General features: G+C 43.9%; 1 protein-coding gene across 4 annotated transcripts in view; it reads left to right on the plus strand.

The window, feature by feature from the left end:
* celsr1a (cadherin EGF LAG seven-pass G-type receptor 1a) overlaps positions 1-27,664 on the plus strand; it is a 90,189-nt gene that overhangs the window by 51,992 nt on the left and 10,533 nt on the right. For all 4 annotated transcript variants that reach the window (XM_035147308.2, XM_035147307.2, XM_035147309.2 and 1 more), the window contains 19 exons: positions 8,701-8,858; positions 10,931-11,094; positions 11,514-11,642; positions 15,007-15,173; positions 15,266-15,451; positions 15,546-15,659; positions 17,810-17,984; positions 18,074-18,215; positions 19,742-19,862; positions 20,156-20,339; positions 22,300-22,401; positions 23,671-23,765; positions 24,141-24,350; positions 24,945-25,128; positions 25,220-25,363; positions 25,460-25,646; positions 26,514-26,681; positions 26,827-26,953; positions 27,051-27,251. In XM_035147308.2, coding sequence (XP_035003199.2) covers positions 8,701-8,858; positions 10,931-11,094; positions 11,514-11,642; positions 15,007-15,173; positions 15,266-15,451; positions 15,546-15,659; positions 17,810-17,984; positions 18,074-18,215; positions 19,742-19,862; positions 20,156-20,339; positions 22,300-22,401; positions 23,671-23,765; positions 24,141-24,350; positions 24,945-25,128; positions 25,220-25,363; positions 25,460-25,646; positions 26,514-26,681; positions 26,827-26,953; positions 27,051-27,251 — 2,958 coding nt within the window. The remainder of the gene's footprint in view (positions 1-8,700; positions 8,859-10,930; positions 11,095-11,513; positions 11,643-15,006; positions 15,174-15,265; positions 15,452-15,545; positions 15,660-17,809; positions 17,985-18,073; positions 18,216-19,741; positions 19,863-20,155; positions 20,340-22,299; positions 22,402-23,670; positions 23,766-24,140; positions 24,351-24,944; positions 25,129-25,219; positions 25,364-25,459; positions 25,647-26,513; positions 26,682-26,826; positions 26,954-27,050; positions 27,252-27,664) is intronic.

Below are 27,664 nucleotides of genomic sequence, written 5' to 3' on the forward strand. Positions count from 1 at the left end.
CCTACCCAGGCGCCACTCCTCGCCGTAATGATCGGGACATCTTCCTCATGTTGTAAACGCATCAGACCTGGACAGTCTACTGCTGCGTTCCTCATATGTGAAAGGCAAACTCCCAAAAATGTCCAGACCCAATTGTTTGGACATTTTCCATGTCTGAAAATGGCCTATCGGTGTAACACCACCAGAAGAACAATGTGCATCATGTTTCCAATGTAATGTGTGTTCTTGTGCACATATATGATTAACGTAAAAAGGGACCCAATGCTCAAATACTCCACAAGGTGCCCTGTAACAAATTTAAAAACTCTGATTTCACTGTGCTTTCCTGCCTCAGCCTGGTTTCGCATGTTCAGGTTCTCTGCTCAACATTTGACACAGATGTTTTGAGAGCCAGTGCTTTGTAGCTTTGGAGGATTCTGACCTTACTTTACTTCATCAATCAACACTTACCCCTTGTCATGTTTATCCAGAGGGGTCAGAGGTAAAGGTCTGTGCAGGTGAGGCAGGTAGGGACAACTCTCAGACAGGGATGAATTAAGTCTGTGGTCTCTGGTACAGAACATCTCTCATCGTCATTGAGGACTGTCATTTCATCACTACTGCATCTTTCTGGCTTTTCTTGAAAAGTTAAGCCATACACAGTTTTATTCTTCCTATCACTCTTCTCTCATCTGCTTCGCTCTATTTATTTTTCATTTTGAGAAGCTACTAATATCTATCAATGACCCAGCGAAGTATCAGCATGACTGAAACAGTAACAGCCTTCTTGCTCATCTGTCAGCTCTCATCGACGTCCTCCACTGAGGTTTGTTCAGGTGTAGTAAACATGTCTGAGCCTCTGCAGACAGGCAGGCAGGTAGGTGGACTCCCACAGAGCAGTGATTGTGTTTTCCTTGGCAGCACAGTGGCAGGCCTAAGCATCAGTCAAAGAGAAGGAACAACATAGTTGAAGATGTCGCTCCTGTAATGAGCATTGACGGCAAATGTCTGAGAGATGACATGCGTCTGGTTAGACTGTCGTTCAGTTTTAATTTTAGATTGGGTGCTTAGTCTTGTCTTGTGATACACTAACATGAGTCTTTGTTGGTTCTTATACACTCAGAACAAAAATGATTTACCTTCCATTCAGGCTTTTTAGCTCTGTGTCAGAAATCACCTCTGTCACTATAACGCACATGACCATTTACACCGGGATTGATAGGTCGATAAAACCGAGGACTTTCACACAGAAGACCGCTGTCTGTTTCCTGTGGTTTGTATTATTACCCTTCACCATTTGGCAACCGGAAACTGAGTGTATATTGTTATAACTATGACTACAAAGGTCCTCTAGCCTTAAGGAAGTACTTATATTAACACAGACCACTAGATTTTCCTAAACCTAACCAAATCGTGATCCCCCGCCACCTAAACCATGTGTCTATTATTGTTATCATGACAATGAAGGTTTGATGTCCATGCTTTTGAATTCGAGGGTACGGACAAGCCACCTAAACGGTCGTTTAGGTTGGAGGACTGGTTAATCACGAGCCTCTGCCTTTATAAATATATGGTGACCAAATGTCAACTGCCATATGAGTATATCTTCTTGCTTCAGAACCCAAACTATTCTCTACATATAACCCAAGTCTAACAAACTAACCCACACCGTCAAACAGTTTGTTGCTGGTGGCCAGGGATACCAGAACAACTTCCGTGATCGAAAAAGCTATATTTCTCAAGCAAGAGAAAGTATTTACATCTAATGGGGAGTTGTACTTGCCATATTTGAAGGTAGAGGGTCCTGGCACAAAGGTTGTGACCACCTACACAGACGTTTTGACTACTAGTCAATATGGGTATAAAGGTTTAAAATTCCCATCAAAATCAAAAGTGCTATGAAAGAGTTCCAAAAGTCTTTAAACAGACACAGTCGTTGAACCTTAATGTGTGTGTGTGTGTGTGTGTGTGTGTGTGTGTGTGTGTGTGTGTGTGTGTGTGTGTGTGTGTGTGTGTGTGTGTGTGTGTGTGTGTGTGTGGATGAGTGAGTTACCAGTCAGCAGGAACAGCGGATGTATACAGCATTGTGTCATAGAGGAATGACGAGAAATCTGATAAATCTGTCACTACAGACCACCTCCATACATGACTGACTAACTCACTACATCTTTATCCCTGTCTCATGTCTATCTACTTTCTCCCCACCCTCTCCCATTTTTACATTCCTCTCCCGCTCTTGTGATGTGAGGGAGTGTGTATGTGTGTGTGTGTGTGTGTGTGTGTGTGTGTGTGTGTGTGTGTGTGTGTGTGTGTGTGTGTGTGTGTGTGTATGTGTCAATGCGAGGAGGAAATTTCACACACCTCACCTAGCATGACCCAAACCTCTTATTAACGTTAAGAGAGACAGGCAGACAGTGGAATTTGGGGGAGAAGAGAAAAGAACAGATAAAAATGCTGTGTAGGAAGTGTAGAGAGAGAAATATAGTCCGTATAGTTTATAACCAGGCCCTAATGTGTCTTCCTCATCCCTCTCTTTCGCCTCTCCGTCTCCACATCCCTCTCACTTATCTTTTTACACTGTTTATGTCTCTTATGATGCCTATCAGGCCTTGTTTTATTGACCCACTGTTTTTACTGCCAAACATTAGCATCAATCAGCGATGTTCATGGTTGTTTAGATAAAGGTTAGATGGTCACCGTTGAGGCGCCACTGCCAAGATTTAGATAAGAAGATTGATACGACTGTCATATGCAAGATATGAAGCTCGATAGCTTAGCTGAGCTTTAAGACTTATAAACCTAAAATCACAACTTGATGATTTTACATTATGTTTTGTTATGGTTTAAAAAATCACATACAACTTGACGGTGACAGAAGAGGAAGGAGGGAATAAAAAAAAAATTAATCAAGCCAAATAATTGAGAGACAAAACCTGTCCGTGGAATATGCTTTAACAAATGAATGAAAAGAAGCTAATACCGTTGATGTCAGTGCACATGCAGGTGACCACATTTGTCGTGTTGTTGGAGGAATTTTCCAAACAGGATACGGTTTCCCTTACCTCAGTTTTATGGCATCTGCACATTTGTTTCACCTCTTGAAAGCCAAAAAACAACAATGGCCGCTGTCCATCTGTTACGCTGATAGATGTGGGACACCAGTAACATGTCGGCGGCTTGAAAACAGGACATCGTAGCTCTGTGTAAAGCCTCTGGGAATCGTGTGTGTGTGTGTGTGGGTGTGTTTGAATAATTCACACTTCTAGGTTTACATAGCCAGAGGGCAGGTGAGGTAATGTGGACATGATAGAGTCTGCCAGAGGGAAGGTTGGACATACTAGCCTCGGCATGACAAGGCCTAAAATCAACTTCACACACACTCACATTCACACTCACACATCTCATGTTCTAATATCCATCAAGAGTCACTTTTTCATCCAAGACTCACAGAAACAATGGCACATCCTCAGGCGAGCCCAAATATAATAAAAGACTGTGCGCCCCTTTTTCCTTTATTATCGAAATGAACTGTTTGGCTGTCTGCAGCTCCGCGAGCTGCTTCCTGTCTTACACACACAGACACACACACACACACGTGCACACACTGCTTGCTCACTCAACACATTGCACAAACACCACAAACAAATTATGCAGACATCCTTCCCATACTCCCCAAACACACGCACAAACACATAATCACCACCAGGCATTCCCTCCATCTCACCCTCGACACACACAAACCCACACACACACACACACTACATGGTCATTAGTGGCTCATTTTGACAGTGTGTGTTTTTTTACGAACTGTGTTTAGCATGTAACTCAATCTGCGCAGCAAAACTCTTTGTCCCGGCCGCAGGGGTGGTTGAGTTATCTTGTCGGCTTTGACAGGCAGCCTGGTCGTAATAGAGGTGTCAGTGTGTGTGCCTCCGTTGGTGGGAGGGAGAGTGTGTGCAAATGTGTTAGTGTGTGTGTGTGGGTGTGTGTGTTTGCAACTTGGGTGGGTCTGCGTGTAGACTGTTACTGTTGTGAGAAAGTGAGGGTGTTTCGATTGCAGTTGGCATCGTTTTTGGTGAAGGCTGAAGATTTTAACTGTTACTGTGAGTTTGTTTGGGTGTTCGGTGTGTGTGTGTGTGTGTGTGTGTGTGTGTGTGTGTGTGTGTGCGCGGGTCACTTCATCTGTCCACCCGTGTCCTCTGCCTTCCTCGCCTTTGTGGCAAGCTGTGGGGATCAAGTGCGTTGCCATGGCCACAGCAAGCATTTCGCCCCTGGAGACGACACCTGAGAGAGAGGGAATCTTCAACAGGTCACAGTCAGGGGGAGGGTACATAAGAGACTCTCATGGGGGCCCCTCACTGCCAGGGCCAATTGCACTTTAAAACGAGGGTCCAGACAGAAGCCTGAAACTATATACAGTGCAACCAGCCACACGCACATTCAGTTAAGGCTAAATGTTCAACTGAGGATATGGCATCCACTGCGTGTGAAGAGTCATAGTCAGGGAATATCGTTCATATACAAAATCTTGTTCATTTGTTTGATTATAGCCAGAGGTTATCTGCACTGAACATCACCTTTATGTAAAAGCAATTGAGCATTGATTGATTTACTTCCTGTAAAACTATTTAAAACTTTTACTTTTACGTTTTTTCTTTATATTACATGTACTTTATCCATGTTCAGCTTAAGAGGGCATTCCTTTTTTTGGTAATGGACATAAAAGGATTTACTTGTGTTGAATTTATATATCATACTACTTATTTATTAATATTCTATTGTATGAGATCAATTTTAAATACAAAACAAGACAAGATGGACTTTTTTATTCCCACTCATCACAGTATACAGTATGGGTACAGCTCCATGCATGACATCATAATAAACTTGATTCATTTGTTCAAACATACTGTTCGTCACATGCAGTGCATCTGAAGATGTGCTTATAATAATTGTGCAGAGTAAGAACTCTGTGCCTGAAACAACAGCAGCTTTTATATCCCTCACATATTACACACACGCATTACACGCATTCCATAAATACACAGTTTAGTGCTTACACAGTGTGTACTGTACACTATACTGAACATGCATGCTTGTGTGTGTGTGTGTATGTGTGTGTGTGTGTGTGAGTCTATAAGTTACCAGCACATGTAACAGCTGCAGATCTTAGGTTGTGGGTCCATTATGTGGGTATGCTCTCTCTCTCCCATGTTTTGCTTCCTGTCTTTCTTTATCTCATCCCCTCTTCACTCCACTGAATTCTTTAAGCGACTATAAGATTTTAATCAGCGTGACTTCACATTAACCCGAAGAATCTTTCTCACACCGTGGTTTTATTTATCTTCAACATCTTGCCTTTTGTTGCATGTGAAAACCTTTTATACAGTTATCACACGTATCTTCTCATCTTCTCACTGGTTTGAAAAGTAATTTGAGTTCATTGTCTCGTCATTGATTACTTTTAAAAATATTGAAACAATGTGAACATGTAGCACAGTGTATTGTAAAAATGTAGGGGAGTAAAAATGAAAATAAATCTACTTAAGTAAAGTACAGATGAATACAAATTGTACTTAAATTAGTGTATTTCTCAAAATGTCAAGCTATTCCTTTTAAATTTCTTCTTGCTATTAGTTGTTAAGGGAAGAAGGAGGCACTTATTCATCACATTTTCCAAATTAATTCCCTCATCTTTGGGTTCCAGATTCAGGAAGAGAAGTAAAATGAGGACAGCAAAATAAATAGTAGTAATCAAATTGTGCTATTTTTCAATAAACTATGCCGAAGAGGACATTGGACATTTTCTTTTTTCTCTCTTCCTTCTTTAAGTGTCTTTTCCACTGTGGAATCTCTTTGATTATTTTGGTTGCTTGTGTTCGGGTCGTCATTGTTCTCCTTCAGGCTCGACTGCCTTCAAAGTAAAATCAGATCTTTTTTTTTTAATTTTTCTCCTAGGCTTCCCACAGGGGACTTTCATCCACGTGTATCTCACAGCAGGCTTATGCATGAGGTTGTCCTAATTACCAGGGACCTGCTTAATCACCAATCTGGCCACAAGTCTGAATTCATTTCCAACCTTGCTGAGCACGTGGTGTGTACCATGCATGTGCCTCACCTGAAAGCAGCTGTGACATAGATTTCCTGAAGTGCAGCTCATGTTTTTCTCAAGAAGTAGAATCCGAGTTACATAACGACACATTCAATCCTGAGACTCGTCCTTCTTTTCCGCCATGAGTTATGGCGCTGCGGCCAACAGTGGGAGGCCCCGACAAGAATTTACTGGTTCACGCGTGTGCCGTCTGGATAGAGACAGATGTCTGTGGTCGCCATGGTGACGCTGGGAGGTGGACTGGGTGGGTTTTAACACCTGCAGATACCTGTGCAGAGATAGGGGTGTGGTTTCCTACCAGCATGATTGTGTTCGACATACAAGGTTGATTATACAGGAGGCTACTGATGACACACACACACACACACACACACACACACACACACACACACACACACACACACACACACACACACACACACACACACACACACACACACACACACACACACACACAAACCCCAGGGAGAAGCTTGGCGTGAAGCACGTGACCAAAAATGTATTTAAGCAACAGGTAATTTTTATTTCCTAAATTAAGAATTGTATGAATTATATGAAATATATAATAAGTAAAAAAAAAATAATAATAATCATTATGGACGCAAAATTAATGTAAAGTAAATAAGTTTTATGTACAATCTCACAATGTTAAACAAGTCTCTGGATCCGCACCCTGATCCATTTCTACACCGAAAAAACCTAAACCGAATGGGTTCTCTCCTGATTTATTGTACTTTCTCTTTGTCTTTATGGAAAGTGTAGAGTTGTTTTTTAGCAGAATTAGTGGAAACAGCACATTAGCGGGAGTGGCAGAGACAAACTACAACAAAACTCCCCCTGGGTCGGAAAATATGCTGAGGCGAAGTCCACCTGAGCCAAAATAGAAAAACACTGCACCCCTCTGTCGCTCTTTTTTTTCTACCCGTCTGCCGGTCTTTCTTTTGTCTTTCTCTTTCAGTCTCTTGTGTCTGACCCTATTTCTGCCTGTCGCTCTTTCTTTTCTGTTTTTCACCCTCTTTTATTTCCTCTTCCTTTACTGCGTGTCTGCCCCGCCAGTATCTCATTACTCTAATCCTATTTGTGTAGGAGACAAACACATGCGCACACATTGTCTTTCTATCCAGGCCTGGGTTTCCCCTCCGTCTCTTCTGTTACTTTCTCTGGTAACTACTTTTCTCTTATTTTATATTAAAACAGACAAAATACCTGAAATGTTTTGTCTTAAAAGCATTGAGCAAATTTTATTTAAATTTTTGTTCTTGATTTCTTTCCTTAATCGACCCGTCACCCCAGCGGTTTGAAAGTCTCTCTTGCTATCTGTCAACCTGTCAGGCTTTAAGGAGCCCGGGTGCCTAGTGTAAACACAGCGCTGTGATCAGATCTGGGATCTGCATTCCCTTTGTTATGTGTTTTTGTAGTCTAGAGATTTACCATTCTCCCAGGAGAGATAGAAGAGAGAGCAGACTAATCACCAATCTACTGTACACCACTCACAAAAAGGAAATGACACGTTTTTTCATTTGATTTCAAATTGAAAGTGTTTTAGAATGACTCATATCCTCACCCACATTATTTCTCCTGCTTCACTTTCATGCCAGTAATGAAAGGAGGTGTTATTTTCTAATTGGTGGAAACATTTTTTAATTAAACTCCTCAAATACCTCCCGCTCCCTGTTCCAAGTCCACTATTATCGAGGACATGCTCCAGTAAACTTTGGTCTCAGGTTCGATATTACAAGAACTAAAGCGATTTGGTGGCCTGGTTTTCTAAGCTGATCCACATTTTCTCAGATCAACATTCGTCGGCCACAAGCCTTGATGGAGGAATTAGCCTACTTTGTAATCATTAGTTGCGAGCAAAGCGCACAATGGGCTTTTTGTCGCCTTAAGCCAGCAGAGCCTGTGTGCCTCTGCCGCAGGTTGGCTGAAGCCAGTGAGACATTGTTTGTGTAGCGCTGACCCGCAGCGATCGAGCAGCAAAAAGCCGTCCCGGCCAACCTGAGAAGAAACTGAGAAGGAAAACTTAATCTTTAACTAAATTCAGTTGGTTGAGGTCATTTATCATAACAATACCGTGAAAAACACAAGAGGAGATGATAGATCTGCTTCCTGTCCACTTTCTATTTGTCAACACACATCCACAGCCTTTCATCAACAACTTTTTGTCGATGCTGGTATTAGGGAGTACAAAGTGCATTATTTTATGAAGAAAATTATACAGATTCCTAAAATGCCGTCATCAATTAATCCCTAATTAAAAAGAAATGTACGTGAGGCTTGATATTTTACAGTTTAACCACAAAGTTTATTTTGAGTAACTGTAAATGGAAAAAAAAACACAAATATAAAGAACACTTTTTTACATTGTTTATTCTGTAAAATATAGTTTTTACATCAACAAACATAAACGCAGATACTGATATGTCTAATGTGAATTGGCCAACAGCAGAATTGGTCGGGCTCTATGGAAAAGCTTTTTTTTAAACCATTTATCCCTTAATTTTATTTTTTTTTAATTTTTATCTCAAGTATCTCAAACATTTATCCACTAGATAAACACTACATGTCGGTGATTAACTGTTTCGGTTGTATTTCCTTTTACCTTTCAGCCTAACATCGGGCGTCTGGGCGTCCCTCATGGGCCCTCTGGAGAGAAGGTGGCTGTGGTTGCAGTGGACGACTGTGACATCTCCATGGCGATTCGCTTCGGGAGGCAGATCGGCAACTACTCCTGCGCTGCCCAGGGCACCCAGACCGGACAGAAGAAGTAAGCTCTTCTTTTTGTCTTTCTTTTCATGCATCCTTTATCTTTTTCTTTCCTGTCAAACGTCAGGTCTGGACCACTTAGAAACTTATGAGACAATTTTGTACCTCGGAGCCCACAATCGCCTCCATTACACCAGATTACCCATCTCTCTTTTCACCACCCTCTCCTCCTTTTGTATTTTAATCTGTGCACTCATCCTTGTGGTATTCCTGCTGTCAGACATGGCCTCAGACAACGAATAGCTCCTCAAAACACGGGCTTAAAATGACTTACCGTGTGTTTGCCACAGACTAATTGATTGTTATTTCTATAGCGTGAGACATTTTTTCTTTAATGAGTCTTTTGGAGAGCTAACATGCTGGGGCACATTTAGTATGCAGAGGGTGGGGACGCAGCGCTTCAAGGGGAGATAATGAGGTTACATTCTTTCGGGAACTTGTTGCACAGGTAAAAGACGCTGAGAGGAGTTCAGAGGTACTGAAACTGTGTCTCGCCTGAATTTGCAAACATACGGCACATTACCATGTTATGTAATGTGCTCCCTGAACAGTTTCACTTTTGGAAATGCATGTCACTAACACAAAGGAAGGAACCACATGGCTTTCAGTGCTGGGAAAATCTTTTTTTGTAACCAGAGTGGTTTGTTTTCACATGATTTCCTCCCAAAGGCACCGTCTTATATATAGGAAGTATAAGATACTTGGCCAAACATTAGGTAGCCTATAACAGGCTATTGTTTTATTTTCAGATTTCGGATATGAGAGAGGCATCTGGTAAATTCTTCTCATCTTACAAACTTTCTAATGACATGTTTCTGCAAATATTTCACCTGTAAACGAAAGTCCCTGATGGATTTACTGTTATTGTTGACATGCATTCTTAAACCAGAGTGGGAAGAGATATGATCATTGTTCCTCACTCGCACTTACATTTGCTTAACACTAGAGCGCAACCGATAATATAATTTTTGCTGATGTGAACATTTTATTTTACAGAATAAACAATGCAGAGAAAAGGTGTTTTTCCATTTACATTTCCCATAAAAGTAATGTTACTTTTTTTATTTTCAAATTCTATATATTTAGTTGTATTTGTGTTTTCTTTTTATTTATGATAAGTGAATTCACGGTTAAACTATTATTATAACTATATAACTAATTATTAACCTTCAATTATATGTCCTGGGGGTTTACGATAATGGCATCTTAGAAATCTAATAAAAAATTATCTGCCAATATATTGGTATTATAGATGTTTTACTCCCTAACTTTTGTACGGCTCTTTTAAATATAAAGCATTTACCTGCAGAAATCATGCAATATTTTCCCTTTAAAAATGTCTTTTAGAACTTAAATAAATTCACTACCTAATACCACCGGTGTTGATCCATAAGTCTGGATTAATAATACCCTCACATGCAAATTGTCACATTAATATTCTTGGGGAGGTATTTCTAAATTAAAACAGCTTTAAAATCAGTAGCAGTTTGCAGCAGAATTGATTTATTTAGGGATTTAATTCCTTAAAGACTCCTCGACTAAGCTCCACATGCTCCTGGTCACACAACACTGTTTGTACTTTACTGTACATGCCCACAATTTATAAAGTCGGTGTTTGAACATGTTTTTGTGCAGCGTTGCTTCACATTAAGTCTCTCAAAGCCCTGTGGCTATTGATGTTGAGGGGCTTGTGGGTGTAAGCAGCTTCCTTCATGACCTACTGTGTAGATCCGGACTCAGTTGTGGTGATGGTAGCCGTTAGCCTTGGGCCAGCCTTAATCCTCAGAAAAAATAACTTTATTTTACAAATGTCAGTCATGCTAAGGGTTGATGCCTTACCTCAGTCGCCCTTTCCGGGGTGAAGTGGGGGCATCGATGGGATGTTGCAGTCTAGTCAGTTCAATTTTGAATGTTATGTGTTCTCAAATGGTCCAAAAATGGGTTTGATCCTTGCAGACCCTAAATCCAAAGAATTACTATAATTTTTTTTACTGTATTCAGGCAAAAATAAATCAGATTGTTTTTTTTTGTGTTTTGGACGCTATTCTGATTTCCTGTCTGTGTTGTCTGCAGGTCACTGGACTTAACAGGCCCGTTGTTGCTAGGTGGCGTTCCCAACCTGCCCGAGGACTTCCCCGTCAGGAACCGAGACTTTGTGGGCTGCATGAGAGACCTCAGCATCGACGGCAAACCCATCGATATGGCCGGCTACATCGCCAACAACGGCACCGCAGAAGGTTCGACGTGCGGCAATTTGAACCAAAACGGTTCACAGACACTGACATACAGGGCATTACACATGCATATTAAAGACATACTGCACTTAAATGTGTTTTTTCGAGCTGTAAACTAAAATATATGACTGTTCTTTGATGAGTTACGTAGAGTCGAAAGACATTAAGACATTCAAGTTTTAGACGTCTTTACATCATGACATTTATTTACAATTGAAAAACGTAACACCCTCTAATCAAAAGTGTGAGGCAAATCACAGAGTTGCTTCTTTGGTGAACTCTGACCCTTGACATTTGGATATTCGCTTCATATTCGCGTATGTGTGACCTGGCCCTAAACCACCACATCGTTTGTAGGCAGGCGTGTCTCAGGCTGAAGTTACACTTTAACAAATTATTATTTGTGTGTGTTCAATGTCCAGGTTGTCCGGCGAAGAAAGACTTTTGCGCAAAAAACAATGTGTGTAAGAACGGAGGAGTGTGTGACAACAAGTGGAACACCTACGGCTGCATCTGCCCAACGGGTTACGGAGGCAAGAACTGTGAACAAGGTAAAAGATGCAACTGTGTGTGTGTGTGTGTTGTGTGTGTTAGTGTGTTCGAGAGGGAGTGTTTTTCACTTTCTAGTCATTAAACAAGAATAATCTCTTAAAATAGAGTCAGAAATTGTCTGGGTTTACAGTTGGTGCATGTGTCTACCTGCACCCCGGTGAGCTTGTGTGTGCAGACAAGTGTGTGTGTGTTTACTAGCAGTAAGTGTATGAGTCTCGAGGACTTCCAGGAAATAGTGTGAGCACGGGAGATCAACTGGGATAGTGGGATAAAGATAACTCCTCCCTCATCTCAGTCTGACTCACGCAGCAGTCACAATAGAAAGTCACAGTAAAGCCCCCCCGCTTGCTGCTGTACACACACACACACACACACACACACACACGCGCACGCACGCACGCGCACGCACACACACACACACACACACACACACAAACACACACAAAAACAGGACTCAGGTTTGGAGTTTAGGACAAAGATCAAACTCTGAGTCACTCCTCAAAAAACTGGACTCAAAGGATGAAACAGAAGACATATACACACACACACACACACACACACACACACACACACACACACACACACACACACACACTGCAGTAACCCCATAGCTGTCACAGTTGCCACCTCAGCAGCCATGTGACAAGCGGCTCATGTTACTGTGTGTGGTCCGAGTGTATACAGTTTATCTGCAGCCATACGTGCTGAAAGATTGATCAGGACCTAAGTGATAATAAATGTGTCAGGGAACATAACATCATCGCTTCCCAACAGTGTTGATATTTACGTCCATCTCATGTTCTCCTAATGAAAGGCGAGAACTTTGATTCCCCTCCTTCAGGGCGAGCTTCCAAACAATATGCGAAGGTGTGAATACCTCCCGCTGCCATCTCGTCTATGAGGTAGCCGCCTCGGCAGTGCCAGCCTCCGGTATCCGGTGTCTGGACTGGGCCCGGGATCACAGCGGGCTGGGAAGAGGGCTTTTGGCTGCTCCGCCGCTTTGTTGACACGTTTGGTTTGAGGCTCCGTGCGACCTCGCCGCCACCGCACGGGAAACAAGGGATTTGTCGCCATTTCTTTTTCCAAAAATGCCAAACGCATCCAGACTGGAGACGTTTTTTTCTTTGTATTCAATCAGAAGAGGTTTCAACTGTACAGACAGATTTTTTTAGTCAGGGAATGAGTTGTGTCATGCTAACTGAAAGCCGGGCTAAGTATAAGCTTACTATACACTGGAAATAGGTCTGCATGTTCACGGGTGGCATTAACTTGTTATGACAAGTAGAGTTAAAATCTCTGGACTGGTGTCAAACAAGGTGGTGTAGCAATTAAACGTGTTTAATGTCAATATATCTGGTTACCGTTTTTGGAGTCATCACAGAAGGAATCATGAAAGTTGATATGGTTCTCGATGTAGGGTCTAATTTGTTTCTGGTCAATGCTGTCCTGTGTCTGCTCTCCCATCCACAAACTGCAGCTCTGTTTGAGCTTCACCCTTATCCGGAAGAATTTAAAGACTCAGATTAGGACCACTAACCAGCTTTATGCTCAATTGCCTCTTAACACTATTCCAAGAAAAGATGTGAGGTTTGAAAAAGCTAAATAAAGCCGTTTTTACACATGAACTTTGCCTTTTCTCGTATGAACGACGCAGCAGGAGATTGTTCGAGTCAGACGCGTTCACTGAAATCACTGTTTTGTGTTAACGGTACATCGACACCCGCATCACAGAAAGATCTCGAGTGTCGTCTTTCCAAGTCATCTGTGTCTTCCACGTGAATGACAACTCTCTTTCATCCTGACATAGTCTTTTTGTCTTTTATTCAGTTTTGCGTCTATTGCGTGTTAGAAATGTGATCACAACACCTACTTTCCTCGCTATGGATTCTCCAGACATTTTCCTGGTGTATTATCACATGGACTCACTCAAACATTCTCGAGTAGTTGCTCATTAGTTGCTGTTTCATGAAATTTAAGGTTGAGCCTTGGCGGAGGCACGGACTGCTGTGCTATTTTCCAAAATACTCGTCTTTTTTATTTTCGAAGAGGAATATTTTTGTTTTATTGTCTTAAAGAGGTTAAAAGGTTTTGTTTTAATGCAAACAAATAAGAGGAGGAAAATCTGTTTCACTCAACATATTCTGCAGGTTGTCAATAAGTTACTATTCAAAGGAAACTCTGTGTGTGTCCTTAATTGACGTTCGCAGGTTGATACATTAAGATACAGAGAATGTCTGAAAGCAACATAAGGAATCAGCAAACTCGACACCTTGTTCACAAAGAAATATCTTTTTTCATTTAGCCCGTTGCAAAAGTAATCACTGATTTTCTGTCAGCCACAGCAGAATCATAGTTCTAGTGCTGATTAGCAGGTGATAGCACGCTGATGGAGCGCGCTCACAGAGGCCCTCTCCCTGCCTCCTTCTTCTTCTTCTTCTTGACACAGTTAATGAGAACCGAGAAGTGGTTGTTTTTTCCTGTTACGCCGCACTAAGCTTTTAGCAAAGTGCTCCGACTCAAACGGCTGCAGCTACCTGCGACGAGGAACAAATATGTGCTTTATCTCTTAATTGCAGCTTTTGTGCGCGTGTGTTTGCGAACGCTTCAGTTGAAATCTGTGCCCTGAGGAGCCATACAGTGTCTCCGCTGCAGGTTATGCAGGAGGAAAACACAGACCGTATGCTCTGCTGAAAGGTTGACCCTTGCTTTGTATGTTTGCATGTGTGTGAGTGTTGATTTTGTATGAGCTCTCTCTCAAACTCCACTGGAGTTCATACATATAAACCACGTCGTGTCTGTATCGGATATTGTGTGAATTTTATGAACGTCTGCAGACATTGGATGTTTGTGTAAAAGTTAGCGTGTGGTTGTAATTATATCTCCTTCAGAAAAAACTTGATAGTAACCATACATATTAAATTGGGATTAACAAACCTGACAAATTCAGCATTGTTACCAAACTCTAAATACTTCATCAACTCAATATTTTCAATAACGACTGTGACACTTCTGTATAATCGCTGTAAATGAGAAATACAGTGGGTGCAGATGGCTTTATATGCAAAGTATAAAGCTTTTGGTCTTTACTCACACAAAAGGCTCACCTCCATTGTTTGATTCTTTCTCCTTCACTGCACCCAAGCTGATAATTATGTGGGATTTCACAATTGGCTGTTCCCTTTGCGAAATTCTGAAAGCTTGTCCTGTCCTGTATAAAACTGCCTCTCAGCAGACGTCTGATCATTTTTTGGAGTTACATAATTGTCTCTGTGTAAATATAGCGCTGACTTGCCCTTAAAAGTTATTCATAGCACCTTTAAACAAATAACACCAATCAATTTCTTCTGTCGTGTCGTTCTCCAGTGATGCCGTCTCCCCAGTTCTTCGACGGTCAGGCGCTGGTTTCCTTGAGCGACCCGGACATCACCGTCGCTGTTCCCTGGTACATGGGCCTCATGTTCCGCACCAGGCAGCCCTCTGGCACCCTCATTCAGGCCAACGTCGGACCGTCCTCCACCATCAACCTCATGGTAAGATGAATAGCTTACTGTCATTAGAAATGCCAGCAGCGTCAGCATATAGTGCAATATTTTCAATAAATGTAATCTTCCCCATCGTCCAGGTGAGTGAGCAACAGGTCTGTATGGAAGTGTGGCAGAGGAAGCAGCTCGTGGCGTCGCTGAGCTTCCCCCAAGTTCGGGTCAATGACGGAGAGTGGCACCACTTGCTGGTAGAATTGAGGAGTATTAAAGACGGCAAGGACATTAAATACATGGCCACGGTTTCCCTGGACTATAGCATGTACAAGGTAAAAGGCACATTATATTACGAGTTGTAAACGTGCTGCCTTAAGTTTCAAGCATGAAAATGTATTACTTTTTTGCAAATCTTTGTTTATTCAGAAGTCAGTGGAGATTGGTAACGACCTGCCAGGTTTGAAGCTGCAAACTCTGCACGTTGGAGGTTTGCCTGGAGAAGGAAACCATGTCAACAAAGGATTTGTTGGCTGCATACAGGTCTGTGTGTGTGTGTGTGTGTGTGTGTGTGTGTGTGTGTGTGTGTGTGTGTGTGTGTGTATTTCATTTTGTGGCAATATAACTTGCCACAGGGCTCTCCACACACAGCCAGAGACGGAAGTGTTCCTTTTAACATTCTTTATTCACAAATAAACATAAATTCAAAGTGCCAACTTAAAGCGGGCTGGCTTTGCAGCCCAGTCCTCCACTCAGTGTCTGGGAGTCTCGGGAGCCTCAGTCTCTCTGAGTTCCTTCCTGAGTTCTGAGTCCTGAGGCAGCGCCGATGCTGCCTTTAAGCATGAGGACCAATCAGCTAACAGCTCTCACCTGTGCTGATTGATCCTCTATAGCAGGTGAGGTGCTCTCCCAGCCCCTCACCTCCACATACCTCCATCGCAAATTTCAGGCCAGGGATTTATCCGGCCTGACCTACTCCACCCCAACGGACCAGGAGAGGAAGCCCATCCACCGCGGCTCTCCGGAGGTCGAGCAGGTGGGCGACGACGTACGCAGCGTCTCTCCGGAGGCCGGCCAGGTGGGCGACGCCGCCCGGGCGCCCCGGCAAAAGGTACCGGGCCTGCCGGTGTCGGCCTCTCCGCCGACAGGGGACCTGGGACAGGGGCTGCAGGCGTCGGTCTCTCCGCCGACGCAGGAACTGCAGGGGACGCTGGCTGTACCGCCAGCCTGGGTCCGAGGGGACGCTGGCTTTACCGCCAGCCTAGGTGCGGGGACAGGGGACGCTGGCTTCACCGCCAGTCTGGGTCCGGGGCCCGGGGACTCTGGCTTCACCGCCAGCCTGGGTGCGGGACAGGGGACGCTGGCTCACCGCCAGTCTGGGTCCGGGCCCGGGACGCTGGCTTCACCGCCAGTCTGGGTGCCGGAACAGGGGACGCTGGCTTCACCCCCAGCCTAGGTGCAGGGACAGGGGACGCTGGCTTCACCGCCAGCCTGGGTGCAGGGACAGGGGACGCTGGCTTCACCGCCAGCCTGGGTGCAGGGACAGGGGACGCTGGCTTCACCGCCAGTCTGGGTGCCGGAACAGGGCACGCTGGCTTCACCGCCAGCCTAGGTGCAGGGACAGGGGACGCTGGCTCCCGCCCACCTGGGTGCCTGAACAGGGCACGCTGGCTTCACCGCCAGCCTGGGTGCAGGGACAGGGGACGCTGGCTTCACCGCCAGTCTGGGTGCCGGAACAGGGCACGCTGGCTTCACCGCCAGCCTAGGTGCAGGGACAGGACGCTGGCTTCCCCGCCCACCTGGGTGCCTGAACAGGGCACGCTGGCTTCACCGCCAGCCTGGGTGCAGGGACAGGGGACGCTGGCTTCACCGCCAGCTTAGGTGCAGGGACAGGGGATGCTGGCGTCACCGCCAGCCTTGGTGCAGGGACAGGGGACGCTGGCTTCACCGGAGCTGTGCGGGGACGCGGAATCGGTGGCACGCCGGTCGCCGCCCGGCCGCAATGGGGCCGTGCTCACCGCCTCCTTCGGCCGGAGTGGCAGGCGGGGCGGGTCCCAGCCAGGCCGGCTCGCCCCGTCCGTATCGCCTCCCTCTCACCTGCCTCAGGAGTGCCTCCATCCCTGCCTGGTCCTGTCTCTCTCCTCCCGGTACGCCGTCACCAGGTCCTCCATCCTCGGTACCAGTTCCCATACCGCCTGCTGGTCCACGCCTGTGGCTGTGTGGAGCCCCACGTTGGCGCCAGTGTGGCAATCGACCTTGCCACGGGGCTCTCCCACACACAGCCAGAGACGGAAGTGTTGCTTTTAACATTCTTTATTCACAAATAAACATAAATTCAAAGTGCCAACTTAAAGCGGACTGGCTTTGCAGCCCAGTCCTCCACTCAGTGTCTGGAGCCTCAGTCTCTCTGAGTTCCTTCCTGAGTTCTGAGTTCTGAGGCAGCGCCGATGCTGCCTTTTAAGCATGAGGACCAATCAGCTAACAGCTCTCACCTGTGCTGATTGATCCTCTATAGCAGGTGAGGGTGCTCTCCCAGCCCCCTCACCTCCACACATTTGTTTCGCAAAAAATAGTCTGAGAAATATTGCGTTCTTGAAAAGTATCAAACAACTTTTGACTATTTTCTTTTCTATTCTCGTCCTTCTTCCTGGTCCTTATGCTTCCACTCTTCATCACTTTGTCCTGTCCATCAGGGTGTCCGTGTGGGTGAGACATCCACCAATGTAGTCAACGTGAACATGGCTCGGGCCCTGAAGATCCGTGTGGAGGACGGCTGCGACTTGGACGACCCCTGCGACTCCAACATCTGCCCCGACAACAGCCATTGCAGCGATGACTGGAGCACGTACACCTGTGTGTGTGACTCAGGTAAAAATACACACCTGCATCAACACAAGTACTTTTATAAAGTGTTTATTTCACTCAGTAACTTCATTTCTTACTTTGTATCTGTCCAGGTTACTTTGGTAAGGGGTGTGTGGACGCTTGTCAGCTCAACCCCTGTGAGCATGTTTCCACCTGTGTTCGCAAACCAAGTTCCTCCCATGGATACACCTGTGAATGTGGACCGAACCACTATGGCCAGTATTGTGAAAACAAGTAAGGTCACCTCCTCTCTGTGTACGTGTCTTTTAAGATGCTTTCAGACATGCACTGAACTCTGGAGAGATCATCTGGAGTTTCTCTGGAGGAGGTGCATGTGTGAACGTGAATGTTCGAGTGAGACCCTCTGGAGTTTCTGCGGACTGTCTCCGCGTAGCCCCTTAGTCGATGTGAGAACACAGCAGGGGATCCTCTAGTCTGAAGGATTCACTGCGATGGAGTGGGTGTGTTGATGACGCTTCTAACACTTTGTGCCCAATGATCCCTCCAAGACATACAAGAGTCCTTCGTATCCAGATGTTAAAAATAACCAGACTAAAAGTGGACTTTGCCTCCCTCTGAGACAAAGCCCACTAATCTTCTTTTGTTGTGTTAGGCCCTTGCTCCTTTCGTAATGTTGCCAATGGCCTGAGTCTCTGAGAGCAGCTTTATTAGTAAGTAATCCGAGCTGGAGAGAGTGCGTGTGCCTGTGTGTGTGAGGAGAGAAAGACAAAGAGAAAGAGAGAGAGAGATATCAAAAAGAGAAGAAATTCATTTATTCATGCAGAGAGAAGTGTGTGGGCCTGCACAGTCAGCTTTTGTCACACAGTTGCTGTGAATTAGCCAACCCTGATTGAGAACCAGTCATTTCCTCCCTTAACCCTGACCCTTCTGACACGCATCACTTCCTGTCTGGAGCAGGATGTGGGATTCCCTCGCCACGCCTCACTGATCCTCCATAGGTGTTTAGTCTCAGTTGCCCTCATACCGGCGCTTGTCCCCTATCAGATCACATCACTCCACCGGAGATCCCATCTCTCTCTCTCTCTCTCTTTGGAGAAAGGAAGTCTCTGTGTGTTGAGTCACACTTGATTCACTGACTTCAAACTGTGGAGGCAGTTTATTCTAGATTCAGGCCAGCACAAGACGTTTAGTTAACTGATAGGAAGTAATCAGATTTGTACAAGCTGATACCAAGTCAGCAACATGTTGAAACCTGATCAACCATCACGTTGAATATACAGCAGATGTAGTGTGTTTTTTGTTGTCTTTTGTACTCATTCTCCTTAGCTGGTATAAAGAGCAGCTGGAGGAAGAAGGTTCTTCTTATTGATTTTGTAATTTGAAGAAAAAATACAAATCTGAGGCTGCATGCGAGATTAACCTGCATTTCTGGAAGAATTAGTGCACTAGAGCTTGACTGATTTATCGGTTAGAGAATAAAATTGGCTGATATATCGGTATAAAAACTTTAATTTCACAGAATAAACAAAGCAGAAAATATGTGCATTAATGTTTAAACACATTTTAAAAATGTGTTTGTTTTCTCAATTCAATGGTTTAGTTTTCTTTTTTTTAAATAATTTTTCTTATATTTTTGTCTGTTATTTATTCTTACTCATCTGTAAAATATCAAGCCCCAATTACATTTCCTTGTCATAAGGGTCTTTAATAATTCTCGGTTATATTTTCTTTCAGTTAAATGGTATAAATATATATGTGTGCTGAGTCTAATTCAGTTTGTCCATGTCTTTCGATGACAGAGTGGAGAAGCCGTGTCCCCTGGGCTGGTGGGGCAGTCCCATGTGTGGTCCCTGTAACTGTGATACTTCCAGAGGATTTCACAAAGACTGCAACAAGACCTCAGGAGAGTGTCGCTGCAAGGTACAAACACACACAACATGAGATTTCACAGGTTAAAAGGGAATATAAAAGGGTTTGTGTCGTGATTAAGGAGAATGATTAGAAGAAAGGTTGCACAGGACATTTTTGTGGAAACCTCATGTGGTCTTGTTTGACATGTAGCTCGACAACTCATGAATTACTGAACCATTTATCTAATTAAAACTCTTATTTTTGCTTGCACATCTTGGCGCCTCAAAATATCTAAATGTCCTCCGGCTCTCTTTTAATGAACTGAATATTTCATTATTGTAACGCGTTTTCTCGTCCCACAGGACAACCACTATCGTCCCGAGGGCGAGGACACCTGTTACCCCTGTGAGTGCTTCTCAGTCGGCTCTGAGTCTCGGACGTGCGACCCCATCACCGGACAGTGCCCCTGTAAGGGAGGAGTCATAGGCCGTCAGTGCAACCGCTGCGATAACCCCTTTGCTGAAGTCACGGCCACTGGATGTCAAGGTATTCGAATTCATTAATTTTGTGAACGTAATGTGATACTTCCCAATTCTTTACACCTTTTTTGCAAGTGAAGTTTATATTATCCTCAACAGGAAATTGTAATATTGAAATCAAAACCCATGGTTGTTTAAGGTTAAGTTGAAAGAAATAAAGAAGAAACGTTACAGCCGTTTCAGCCAAGAATAGAAATATATATACAGATCAAGACAATAACAAGAAAAATAGAAATGCAAAGTATAGGTCTAAAATGAGTAGTATACAATATAAAAACAAAAATAAAATAATAAGGTTGTTAAAAATATGTGCACTATAATACAAAATATAAAAAGAAGCCAAGTAAGGATATGTTAAAATACAATATATACAATAATACATTATACACAACATAAGATAACTTAACATAGCTTGTCCGTAGCTGTTCCAAAATGCTGACCGATCACATAAATACCACGCTGTTCATGAGAAGTGAAACCATCCATGAAGGTCAGATATTTATGACAAGGACAGCTCTGGGTGTATTGGGTGTATTATTCCTTTAAATGTTCCGGTTCACAACGTGTACCCGGATGAATTGATGAAGTGTCAGGAGGAGACAAATAGTGTCGCTCACATCTGCTGGTGCTGCAGTCGAGCTAACTTCGCTGGCTTTGTCGCCGGCCAGCCAAGCAGAAGAGGCGAGTCTGGCTTGTGGGCAAACTTGGCAGCGGCACTGCGCACACACAATACAGTAGAGATGAATGGAAGACAAAACCATGAAGGCCTGAGAACAAATGTCAATGTCGTTACTGTTTGACCCAATATGAAGCTCTTCCACGCCTCAGAACGTGCTCAGACTTTGAATGGAGCTGCATGTAGTTCTCTTTGTTGATGACAGATGTTCCAAATCAGGGAGTTTTATTTGTTTGATATGATTTCAGATATGATAGTTTCACGTGGATATGCTTAAATGAATCCTGACACGAGGAATTGACTAAGGGAAGTGGCGAGGCTGAAAAAAAAAAGAGAGTTCTTTGCTTATGTTGTGCGGGTCACTGAGATGTAACCATCCATGGCAGGCCTCATACCGATCTGTCAGCTCTGCAGCCCAGACGACAGGAAGCCTCTCAAAAACTCAGTTAACGTCCCCGCAGCCGCTGATGATGACAGATGCTCTTATGGTTTGGAAAGAAATGACCCTCGAGGAAAAGGAGACTATGGAAAAGTAAAAGTGATCATTTATTATTATTATATTAATAATATATTATTTATTTTTAATGAAAACTCAAAAAGGTTTTCGGTCACATTTCACAAACAGACCCATATTAAACAGACTTGGAGAAGTTATGGGTTACTGCAGTGACTTTGCTACAGAAAGTGAATGAAACAATGTGGGACTCTCATGGAAGCTTATTAACCCGGATATGCTGAACCTCACCATGGTTCGCTGCTTCTGCAATAGAGAGCAATAATAGAAATCTTACTATTGTCAGTTGTCTTTATCTTCATGAACCTTTCTTGAACTCAACTGCACCTTTTGTCAACGGAACTACTTAGCTAATCCAACCATCATTGTTTATATGGAGTTGTTGTGTGCAGTTGTTGTCAGGTAAATATAATACACTAGCCCCGTAGCACCAACATAGACAGAAAGTCCCTAAATTTGATAAATAATACTAGAGTTTCACGCAATTTACATAAAATAACCATGTCAAGTAGAGTAGCCCAGCCAATGTGACCAAACCCAACCCGAGTATCAGGTCGGGTATCCACACTCTATTGTGCAGTGGCTCTGTAGGATTCACAAATGTCCCTGTGTTAGTTTGTGTGGCTGTTTTTTTAATAGTGGGGAAGATGTAACCAGAGCTCATGTCAAGTTTTTCTCAAGTAGTTCAGGTTCAGTTAACGATTTAACTTCGTAAAGGGCTAATTTTGTCTGACATCACACCACCTGAACCATCTACTCTCCTTCTTTCCTCCACAGTGGTGTATAAAGGCTGCCCCAAGGCGTTCGACGCAGGCATCTGGTGGCCCAAGACCAACTTTGGACGGCCCGCGGCCATGAACTGTCCCAAAGGATCCATTGGTGAGTGCTCTTGAAGGTGGAGTTTGTGAAGGTGGAGAAGGACACCCCTCTCTTCACTGCTCCTTCAGAAGCTCCACCCCCCACATTCATGCACACGCATCGCCAATAAGGTGAAACACTGATTTCAACAAACATTAGCAATAAAACCCTCTGATGACAGTTGTCAAAGCAACTGAGCATCAGGCCACCAGTGGTCAAAATTACATCAAGGTCAATAACAAGGTTGAGGTAAAGTTGTTTTTGTAAGAGTAAATATAGTTTTGCTTTCGTCAGTTGAATTCACCTGGTGTGTGTCTGTCTTTTTCTTCTTGAGTGATTATATATTAAGGCATACACTGAAAAAAACTGTAATGAAGCTCCCTGATTGGTCGGTTAATCCAGCAGAGCTTTTCTCACCAAAAAATGTTTAGTTTTAAATTTGCAGAGAAACCCCATGTGCATTTACTGACAGTAATACCCCGCCTCCGCCAGCTCTCTGTGTGTGTGTGTGTGTGTGTGTGTGTGTGTGTGTGTGTGTGTGTGTGTGTGTGTGTGTGTGTGTGTGTGTGTGGTTGAGACGAGAGAATGGAGGTGAACTCAGAACTTGAGCTCGCTGACCCGTTCTCAGTAAAGCGCCATCACTTTCCTTGTTACAACCCCTTAGTAACCGCCATCACCATGGTGACCCCTTTTGTCATCCGCCCCCAACTTTCTCCGCTGCCCTTCACCCTCTCCGGGCTTCAACTGGCAACTCCTTTAGCCATTTCTTCTTCTTGACAAAAGCACGAGAAGCGACTTCACATTTGGATGAAGTCTTTTCTCAGACTGATTCAAACTGGAATGACGGATTCAGATTTTTAAACCACTAAAACAAGAAGTTTTTATATTTTTTCAACTGTTTAACTTCAGCACATATTCCGACCAGTTTCTGATCCCACATGTGATTTTACTATAAAGAGCACAGCCATGGTCTTTTCCATCATAACTTTTGACTATTGTCTATTCAAAGAATCTTTTTAAGACAATACTACACAAAAATGAAAGTATAGATTATAAGATTTCTTCTAAAACCCCCACAGCCATAGTATGCAGTTTGTTTTCTTAGCTCAGTCTGCAGGTATTACCTACATCCATCAACCTGAGAGGCAAAACCCAGGCCATAAAATATTATTTTTGATTTTGATTTCTAAAATAATATAGTTATTTTGTGCCGTAAAGTATTTTTTTAAGTATATGGTTCTCTGTGTGAGCGTGAGCTTGATTTTTCTTTCTCTGTTTTTGTATTTTCAGGCACCGCCATCCGCCACTGCAGTGACGAGAAAGGCTGGTTGTCGCCCGAGCTCTTCAACTGCACCACCGTCACCTTTTCCGACCTGAAGAAGCTGGTGAGTCAAATGAAATTGAACTGTTTGAGATGAAAATCTTCCACTCAGGTATTTGTGCTGACAATGTCCGTTGAGTAAAGTGCAAAATCAACTCTGGTCTTTCTGTAAGTTTAATTCAGAGATGCACGAATGAGCACAGAGAACCAACCAGCAGGTTCTCAGCATTGTCTTCAGTCAAGTGTAATTTGATCAGCAGTCTATTGGAGGTTTTTCACCTATTGTGTTGGAACCTGAACCTAATACTTTAGTCTTGAACTTTCTCAAAGTCTCACTAATCCTGGAATTGACCAGTTTCTGTTGTTTCATTGCACCCACTCAGCGCTCCTTCTCGTTCTCTTTTCACCCCTCCCTCCCTCCCTCCCTTCATTCTTCCAGAGCGACGACCTTCAGCGCAACAGCTCAAGGATGGACAGCGAGCAATCCAAGAACATCGTGCGCTTGCTTAACAGCGCCACCAGCAACACCCCGCATTACTACGGCAACGACGTGAAGACGGCCGCCCAGCTGCTGAATCTTGTGCTGCTGTATGAGAGCCGGCAGGCGGGATTCGACCTCACCGCCATGAGGGACGCAGAGTTCAATGAGGTAGAAAAGAAAAGTGACTGGATATAATAATAAACTTAGATTGAATGACTTTTAAAAAGTGTTTTAAAGGGATTGGACAGATTTTAAGTTAAAGACACACTTTTATCGAGCAACAGCGCCCTCTCCTGCCATACGTGGTGATTATATATGTTTAGCCCTGTGTTTGAGCGATCAGGAATTTTCAAGTAGAGAAAAAACTAAGTCCATCAAACTGAAACACAGTGGACTTTGCCCTTGATCCTCGGCTTCCTGAACCAGAAGAGCTGCTGCTGTAACAAATACACCAGACTCTGTTTAGAAATCTTAATATTTAAAGTGTCCTGGCTGAATACTGGATATAAAAGAAACTGTGTTGAAAGAATTGCTAGTCTTTTTAACTGATCTACAGTTCAGCATTACTGTTAATCTTGCTGGGCCTGATTCTGGAAATTTAAACTGCTATTATCGGAGATGGTACCCGCTCACCAAAGTTACATGGAAGATCAGGCGTTCAGGATGAGGAGTGGGAATGAAAGCGGCTCCATTCTCCCTTTTCCAACACACACAGTTCTCTTCAAATTTTCCATTCATGTTACCTGTTAATTTTTTATCCAGAATTTGGTGCGAGCGGGCAGTGCCATCCTGGATCCTGAAACCAAGGAGCACTGGGAGCAGATCCAGAAGACCGACGGCGGCACGGCGCATCTGCTCCGCAACTTCGAGGACTACACCAACACGCTGGCTCAGAACGTCAGGAAAACCTACCTGAAACCCTTCACGATTGTTACGGACAACATGAGTGAGTGGAAGATTAGAAAACCCCCTGTGGGACAAACAGGTTCACGGTATCACACCATGCTCACAATTTTCCCTCTTTGCCTGTTTTCTAGTTCTAACCGTGGACTACCTCGATGTGTCGGATCCAGAAAAGGCGACGTTTCCTCGATTCCAGGAAATCCGGGAGACTTATCCCAAAGAGCTTGGGTCGTCCGTCCACTTCCCCCAGTTCAACCTCGGCACCCAGGACCACAGAGGTAGAATAAAACCACACTAGTTTCATAAGTGTAGTGAAACACACTTGATTGAAACAGCATTCTCAGTCAATCACTTTATCTTTCCATCTTACTCAGCTGAACCCCCTCCGGCCCCTCCGACTCCGACGGACCTCCCTCAGGAGGAGGAGGAGCACACAGTGTCTGATAGGAGACGCCGACACCTCGAGCCTGACGCCCTTCTGCCGGTTGCCGTGGTGATAGTGTACAAATCACTGGGAGAGCTGCTCCCGGAAAGATACGACCCCGATCGCAGGAGTCTGAGGTAGACGATTGAATTTTATCTATAAAGTACTTTCAGGCTTTAAGTCAAAATGTTCAGACCTACACACCGTTACATAGACTCTACTCCCACTTTCTCACATACTCTGCTGGGATTAAATCATGATGTGCAAAGCCGTCAAACAGATGAAGAGTGATACTAAACAGAGGCAAAAAGAAAGAGCCCACACTCTGTCTGAACTCTATACTCACTATAATTCATAATGTTCTGTGAACTGTTCGAGAGACCCCACATCACATGAGAATATTTCATCTTTGATGTTAAAACGTATCATATTTACTTTGAGTGTGTTTGAAAGAACCACCTTATCACTGCCCACGTAGGCCTCTGTGATACTGAGAAAACATTGAGTCGGGGACCAAAAATATGATACTGAGACAAGAATGGGACGTTAACAAAATGATAAGATAAGAGAATAAAGTGTGTTCAAACTTCTGGGCCTCCTGAATAGACTGTATGTAGCTCCCCAAAAGTGAGGCAAAAGCATCTTGACCAACCCCTGGTGGCTGGTGGCAGTATAAGTCATAAACCGTACCTTCTCCGTGTTGTTGGATGGGACATGGACCAAACTAAAAAGTCAAAGTACATGTTAAAGAAACTTTTCTCAAAGATGGTTTCTATCACTTTAGGTCGTTGTTATTGCACTGATGTCTGTGCTCATTTCAATGGTCCCTTTAAACTTTACTTAAACAGTAACTACTTTTTTTGAGTTTTGTATTTATTTGATCTATATGTGTAATTTTTTATTCATTATTGTAATTAGTTATTTTGATGCTAAAAATGGGAGTCTATGGTCTGTTGTGAAATCTTGCTATAGCTCAGTGTTTAAAAACCGTCTTGTGTTTCCAGGCTCCCCAACCGCCCGGTGATCAACACGGCCATAGTGAGCGCCACAGTCCACAGTGAGGGCCCGCCTCTCCCACCCACCTTAGACCCCCCCATCACCCTGGAGTACACCCTGCTGGAGACGGAGGAGAGGACCAAGCCTGTCTGCGTCTTTTGGGACCACTCCATTGCGTAAGTTGGACTTTAGTTTTCAGAATCTCAGAGATAAACTTTTGCAGGGTTAGTGGATGTAGTTATGTTTTTTTTTCTCTCCAAGGAGTCTGTTGTACTTTTCTACATTCCTGACTTTTGTGTGTATGTGTGCGTTGGTGTCTAGGATCGGAGGAACAGGCGGCTGGTCTTCTAAAGGCTGCGAGGTGCTGAACAGAAACAACAGCCACATTAGCTGTCAGTGTAATCACCTGACCAGCTTCGCTGTGCTGATGGATATCTCCAAGAGAGAGGTGCGTCCTTAAACTTTTGTCTCTGCTGCTTCATCGCTTTATAAAAAGTTTCCTTTGTATGGGTTTCCTGACTCCATGTCTGAATCTCTCTCCGCAGCACGGTGACGTTCTCCCCCTGAAAATCGTCACCTACACCACAGTGTCCGTCTCCCTCACCCTGCTCCTCCTCACCTTCATCTTGCTGTGCCTCTTGCGCCGGCTCCGCTCCAACCTCCACGCCATCCATCGGAACCTGGTGGCAGCGCTCTTCTTCTCTGAGCTCGTCTTCCTGTTCGGCATCAACCAGACTGACAATCCGGTGAGTGTGTTTTTTGTCGGACATAACCCCACAACCCCGTCAGATGGACTCAAGTTCCCATTCATCAGCACCACCAAGCATGTTCCAAACCTGTTCTTTTGAAGGGATTTTAAATTGGATGTTATTCAACACTATTATTTATACCAGAGTGGATATTGTTACACTGATGTTTGCAGAGAATTAAACTGTCTGCTTAGGTGGTTTTTATCAAGTTTCTACTTGTACCACTTGTAGTGGCAGAAGGTGGATGTTTTCAGGTGTTATCCTTCCATTACTTTTAGCTTTTTCAAGTGTTTATTAAACACACTCAGCAACACTATTGGATTTCAGTGCATTCAAGTGTTACAGGTGACTCAGGGATATATGCTTACCTCTGCCATGGAGGTTGTGTTTTCCCCCCTGTTGGTTTGTCT

This window comes from Hippoglossus stenolepis, chromosome 22, assembly GCF_022539355.2.
Source record: "Hippoglossus stenolepis isolate QCI-W04-F060 chromosome 22, HSTE1.2, whole genome shotgun sequence".
Classification (NCBI taxonomy): Eukaryota; Metazoa; Chordata; class Actinopteri; order Pleuronectiformes; family Pleuronectidae; genus Hippoglossus; species Hippoglossus stenolepis.